This window comes from Mus pahari, chromosome 1, assembly GCF_900095145.1.
Source record: "Mus pahari chromosome 1, PAHARI_EIJ_v1.1, whole genome shotgun sequence".
Taxonomy (NCBI): Eukaryota; Metazoa; Chordata; class Mammalia; order Rodentia; family Muridae; genus Mus; species Mus pahari.
Genome location: NC_034590.1, coordinates 92779056 through 92785608, shown reverse-complemented (window position 1 = coordinate 92785608; position 6553 = coordinate 92779056). Strand labels below are relative to the sequence as shown.

Sequence of the window (6553 nt, the reverse complement as noted above, 5' to 3'; positions counted from 1 at the left end):
GCACAGGCAGTCGTCCTAGGCGGGCAGGAATGAGAAGCATGACCTAAGCATGCCTCAGCGCCCTGGCCTGGCCGCCTCCAGCCAGCTTCTTTGTTGTTCCCTTGCTCCCATCTGAGCACTCCTGAGCCCCTCCACGTCCACCTTGCTCTCAGATGTTTTTGTCCATGTGTGACTGCTGCAAGGCTATCCGGTATCTGCTGAGAGCCCAACCCTTAGAAGGAAATGTACCTTTCTCTCTCTCCGGGAATAAGGGAAAAATTCAAGCTTTCTTTTGCAAAGAAGATAGGTTTGTTGTTGTTTTTCAACAACCAAACTCTTTAAAACCTAGGTGACTGGGACTGGAGCCGTGGCTCAACAGCTAGGAGCGCGGACTGTTCTTGTAGAGGACCTGAGTTCAATCCCCAACACACACATGGAGGTTCATAATCACATGTTAACTCCAGTTCCAGGGAATCCAACACTCACTCCTAGCCTCCACAGGCATGGTACACAAATACACAGGCAAAATACCCATACACACAAAATGTTAAATTTTAACACTCCCCCAATAAAAAAGATGACTGGAAACAACCCAGAGGCCCACACACTGCATGCACATTGGTCCAGAGGTCATCTTGATAAGGTTCTATGTAAAGTTCTCCCTTACTGCCCTAAGTGCCACGTCACATGGCCTTCCTACCTGTGGATTGGTTCCTGTAGCCAGAACAAGATATCCTGGGCTTGGGCTTGGGTAGGCTTGCAAGCACAAGGTTGTCAGCCCTAGACAGATACAACTCCTGCCCTGCAATGTGGCAAGTATTTTCTATCACTCCCAGCCCCTGTCTTGACAAGGGTTTCTCTGTGTAACCCTGGCTAACGTGCTCTGTAGACCAAGGTGGTCTCAACTCAGAGGTTCATCTGCCTCTGCCTCCTGAGCACTGGGATTAAAGGGATGTACCACTATAAGCTATGGTCAGCTTCTTCTGTCTGTTTCGAGACAGGGTTTCTCTGTGTAGCCCTGGCTGTCCCGGAACTCACTCTGTAGACCAGGCTGGTCTCAAACTCAGAAATCTGCCTGCCTCTGTCTCCCAAGTGCTGGGATTAAAGGTGGGTGCCACCACTGCCTGGCATTATGGTCAGTTTAAGTAGGCCTGTGGGTCCTGGCAGAGACTGTCAGGGAGACCGTGTATTGTGAGCATAATGGAAAGCAGCGAGCACATCTAATGTCTTCCTCTGGCATGGATGTGAGCACCACGCATAGATGTAAGAAAATAAAGGCCAGGGGCTGGAGAGATGGCTCAGAGGTTAAAAGCGCTGGCTGCTCTTCCAGAGGCCCTGAGTTCAATTCCCAGCAACCACATGGCTCTCAACCATCTGTAATGGGATCTGATGCCCTCTTCTGGTGTAACTTAAGAAATCGACAGTGTACTCACATACATAAAGTCAATCAATCTTAAAAAACAATAAATAAAAGCTTAACAACTGTCTGTGGAGCTGGGTACCCCCAGAACACAGTTGGAGGAGTGGAGCCAGAAAGTGGCTCACACACTTCTTCCTCTAACTTGAGAGATTGGGTTGGGGGGTGTTGAGGCACGAAGCTCTATGGAGCTGTTTCATGCAAATTCTATCCAGAGCCCATTTTGGCCCCAACTCTAGTCATGTCAGGGGCTTTTGGGTTTATTGGAGTTCCAGCTCTAAGAATCACCCTCTGAAACACCCCAGAGCTCAGGATAAGTGAACGCTGCTGAGCAGCTGTGTCTGAGGACAAGACAGGTTCAGGAAGGTGTGCCACACAGGGAAGAGAGACTAGGGCAGCTTCTGGCTGAAGTGTAAGCAGAAGCACCCTGCCTTAGGCCTGAGTCCCTGCACCAGTCAGTTCAGGCTGACTCACAAAGGGCCCCAGAGCAGCGGGGGGTGGGTGGGTGGGGTGTCTGTCAGACACAGGCTTGTGGGAAGGGATGGCTAAGAGTGAGGTTCCAATGACAACTGGGATTTGGAGACAATAGGGATAAGGAAGTAGCAGGCAAATAGCAAAACCACTTAAAATATATTTTTTAAATCAAACACTTTATTTCCACATAACAAGCGCAAAAAACTCCCAAACACTTTTAACAATACAATTAACGAAGTCATGAAGTCAGATATATACTACTCAAAGCCCCAAACGGTCACTCAGCTTAACGTTCCAAACATCTCCACACATGGTTTTTCAAAGCTACCTTTGGTTTTTGGAAAAACCAGTATGGACATCAACACACACCGAACGCATTAAACATTTGCTTGGGTTACGGTGTCCAACATTAGCTTACACCTGGCAAGTGGAGCGTGATTTGAAGTCATACAGGTTCTGTGCCCAGAGCTCCTGCAGTGAGGAAGGGCACAAGGAAGAGAGGCCAGTCCAGGTGGTGGCATCCCCACTGTGTGAGGTATGAGAGGTTAACACTAGGACGCTGTCAAGTCAGTAAGCTTCGTGTCCGAATGGTCCCGCTGAGGCTTGAGATGGGCACAGATGGTGGGGAAGGTGAAGCCAGAGAAGAGCTTTGGGCAACAAGCTCCCACAGATGCTCAGGGGAGGAGGAGCAAGCTACAGTTCCCACTGTTCTCACATTATCTCAGGGTGATTGTGGACAAGTTCAGGTAAAACGTTCAAATATTTGCTTAGATTTTTAATCTGCCGCTCTATGAGAAGAACTCTCACATGCAGCAACTTTGTAACTTTCATTATAAAAGAGCCTACAAATAAATCCACAAAAAAGAGACAATTAATGTTGAGCAGCCAAAAAGTCATGGTTTATTATCTGAAGATTTCATAATTCAAACACAACCAAACTGTACATTTACAATCACATCCTATTTGTAAACAGTTAAAAGCCACTGACCTCTTTTGCATCTTAGGACACAAACAGTTAGAATCAAGGCAATGAAATGATGGCGTATTCTGTACTGTTAAAAGTTTACCCTTGTTTAGTCTCTCTTTGACTAAGCAAGCATTATAATACCATTTGTGGGCAAAACAACAGGGGCTGGGGGGAAAGAAATTTTAAAATGGTGTAACTCGTTAGTTTGCAACAACATTTAAAATTTTTTATACAACAAACAACTCTGTAAGCCCAATGTCTTGGTTACAGTATGCATAGTTACTGATCTCGGCTTTAAGGTACAACAGTTAAACATGAACACAGTCACAAGAGAGCAGAGACATGAGAGCCACTGATGGGGTTACAAAAGTCACCTAGCGATTAGCAAACCATCATCACTCACTACTAAAGGACAGCATCTGAAAGCAGACGGCAACTCCAGCTCGAAGCGCGTTTTTTTCTTTTTTCTTTTCTTTTTTTTCTTTTTTTCTTTTTTTTGGCAGAGAAAATGTTGAACAGAGCAATACGTAGTATCAGTGCTAAAAGTTGGGTTTTCTTCTTTCCTATAAGAAACTACAAGATTTTTTGACCGGGGAACTGGTTTCCTGAGAACCATGCTCTTTGATTTAGGACAGGAATAGAAAACAGAAGAACATGGCCAACTGCTGCTCTTTTCCCAGAGATAGAAGCGTCTTTTAAACCACCCTCCTCTTTTTTTTTTTTTTTTTTTTGTCTTTTAATTTTTTTTTTAAATGATGGAAGAGTAAACATTTTTTTTCTCAAAAAACAAACAAAAAATCTGTAAACAAGAAGGTTCACCGTGGGAACCTTCAAAACAACATGGAAAGCCTGTTCAAAGTGCAGGGCCCGTCCTGGGCAGCAGGCGGGCTGCAGGTCACAGCGGTGGCCACAGTTTCTCAAACTGTAGAGCGTAATTCTTTAGTTTTACAACATGAAAAAAACTGGTGCAATACTTTCATTAAGAATCCTACGTCAGTATCTTAACTTGATCTTTTCAACTCCACGATACCACACTAAGGTAGGCAACATGAGGCATAGTAGAGAGCGCACGCCTTAAGAACATCCTTGAGTAAACATTTACACTGGAACAGCTGCCCCCCCCATATTGCCGATTAGACGGAGAGAACATCACTCAGTGCAAAGGTAAAAGCTCATACATCAGCCCAAAAACGGTTTTGCAAAAAAATACAAATAAAAATAAAAGGTGGGGATGGGGATGGAAATGAAGGAAAGAAGGAATCCGAAGGCTAAACATGATGAATACACAAGTGAGCTCATTCCACACGGTAGCTGTATGGCGCTATTTGGGAGTGTAAATAGACAGATACCCTTTCACATTATAATATTGGCCTGCATGATTCAAGTATTCAAACTGATATGTTTTGGGGAAAGCAAAGTGGAGAATGTGCAGAAGACAGCTGTCCCCCAGGTGCCCTGGCTGCAGGCAGCGAGCCCAACTTAGTGCTCCTTTCCTTCTCTTCGTGACGTCACAGTTTACGTCTACACCTATGCAATTACATTGACTCCCCACCCCCACCCAGGTGGTCAACAGAAAGAAAAGCATTAATGGGGGATGGGCTGCTAATTCCCCGGGGGTCGCTGCTGCTCGGGGGACCCCACAGGCTTGTGGAATAATGTGGGGTCCCCCAGAGGGAAGTGCCGTGAAGGTCTCCACAGTTAGCTCCCGACAGCCCAGCACCATTCCAGTGATTGACATCAGTCCGGCTGGAGAACGAGTGGGAACAGTCGAGGGAGCCCAGCCGGCTCTGGCTGGACCCGAGAGACTGCCAGCCAGGAGAAGGGGTCAGAGACTGACTTTGTGCAAAGAAGCGACTGATCTCCTCTTCACTGGCAAACTCAGCGAGAATAGTAGTGTTCCCCAGCACACACCTAGAGGAGAGAGCACAGCATGAGGTCTTCTAGATGCATGGCTTCATAAGCTCAACTAGCAATGCGACCTGCTCCATGCCCAGAGTGAGTGTCCCAGAAGGGGTTATGGGGTATCTAGACCAGGTCTGTCTCCCATAGGCAATGCAAAGGCTTCTCCAGGATCTAAGGTCATGTTCTATTTCCTGAAGTAGCCTTCAACTCCTAGGCTCAAGTTATCTCTCCCCCTAAGTCTCTTCTGGTCCACACTAACCAGGTCTATACAGGGGTCTTGGGTTGGGCTTTTTTTTTTTTTTTTTTGGTTTTTCGAGACAGGGTTTCTCTGTATAGCCCTGGCTGTCCTGGAACTCACTCTGTAGACCAGGCTGGCCTTGAACTCAGAAATCCGCCTGCCTCTGCCTCCCGAATGCTGGGATTAAAGGCGTGCGCCACCACTGCCCAGCTTTGGGTTGGGCTTTTACTCACAGCTCTCACAGTCCCTCCCCTCCCCATCGAGAGTCTTGGGGCAACTTACATGTGCAGAGACTTTTGTGCCTTCACTACCTCTTCTTTTGAACTGTAACGGACCAGAGCATTTCCATGTGGGAGGTTCAGATGGAATGTAATCAGTGGGCCATGCTGCATGCACAGGGTGCGCAGAGTTGAGCCATCGATCTAGACAGAGCAGGCTGCGGTTAGGGGCTTCATTGTGAGAGCCTTTGGAAGGTACCTCCTCATGCCAGGTTCAGTGCCTCTTCCTTACATGCAGTGGGCTAGAGCTAGGTGATGAGTCATCACTCCAGGCATAACTTCATGTCTTTTCCCCACCTACTCCATGACCGAACCTCAAGACACTGCTCCCTAGGAGTGGGAGAGTAGCCTAGGGGCTAAGAAAATGCTCAGATAGGAAAGAGTAGGCCAAGGTTTTTGGAGGGGCAATATAATCCCACAAAGCCACACTTGCCAAGCCCAGTACCACTCAGTAGTGGGTGAGACATAGGTATCTGCATTACTGTGCTGTCCTAAACATAACAGCATGAAAAACACTGGATCAGACTAGAGGCAGTGAAGTGTCACCCTCTGCCTGGCCTTGATGACCCATGACAGGCCTGTTTGGAACACTAAGCACTCCCCAGCCCACTGTGTGCACTGGGTGGGAACCTCCTTACCTGAGGTGTGAGGTTCTTCAGAACAAGCCAATTGGTTATTCTCCCTGAGCTGCTCTCCCCCCAGCTGGAGCCTGAACAAAGAGAAAGCAGTCAGCACTTACAGCTCTGCTTGCATGACTGCTTAAGACAAACACAGCCAATCAAAGGACAGTTAATTTCAGTCTTCAGGAATCTGGGCTCCCTTTTCTTTTGCCTACTTTCCCCTGTGCAACCAAAGACTTGTGACATCAGCTTGCTCCAGCTTGGATCAGGTGCTGACCCCTACCTTCAGGTGCCTCTATTCCATGGCATTTTCCATTTAAGGCAAACTACTTCCAAATGGTGTTCCCCAAGGGCAGGCCTCAGGTAAGCCTTTCTGCATCTGTCCCTAAGACAAGAACCCTTAAGGGCACTGAACTGTTTGTCATCACTCAGGTATCTTTTGATTTTGTTTAGGTTATCGAGCCTTTCCTGCATGACCCTAAGGTAATCCCTTTCCTTCTAGAAAGTAACATCTAACACAATTAAGCACCTGCCCCCATGACTCCTTACAGGTATTTCACAGTATGTCATTGTAGGCCTATGTCTGCTTGACCTTAAGGGTCAACAGCACCCACTTACGCTCTCAAATATCTGCTTAAACAGTAAGCTTCATAGTCATTCCTTTTTTTTTTTTTTTTT

At 46.9% G+C, this 6553-nt stretch overlaps 1 protein-coding gene across 5 annotated transcripts in view; it reads right to left on the bottom strand.

The window, feature by feature from the left end:
• Positions 1-2027: 2027 nt before the first annotated feature.
• Tnrc6a (trinucleotide repeat containing adaptor 6A) overlaps positions 2028-6553 on the bottom strand; it is a 132479-nt gene continuing 127953 nt past the window's right edge. For 4 of the 5 annotated variants that reach the window (XM_029540267.1, XM_021212585.2, XM_029540262.1 and 1 more), the window contains 3 exons: positions 5894-5964; positions 5260-5399; positions 2748-4748 (listed from right to left, as the gene is read on the bottom strand). In XM_029540267.1, the coding sequence (XP_029396127.1) occupies positions 4373-4748; positions 5260-5399; positions 5894-5964 (587 nt within the window). In that variant the 3' untranslated portion in view covers positions 2748-4372. Of the gene's footprint in view, positions 4749-5259; positions 5400-5893; positions 5965-6553 lie in introns of all 5 variants that reach the window. The other variant, XM_021212594.1, reaches the window with a different exon arrangement.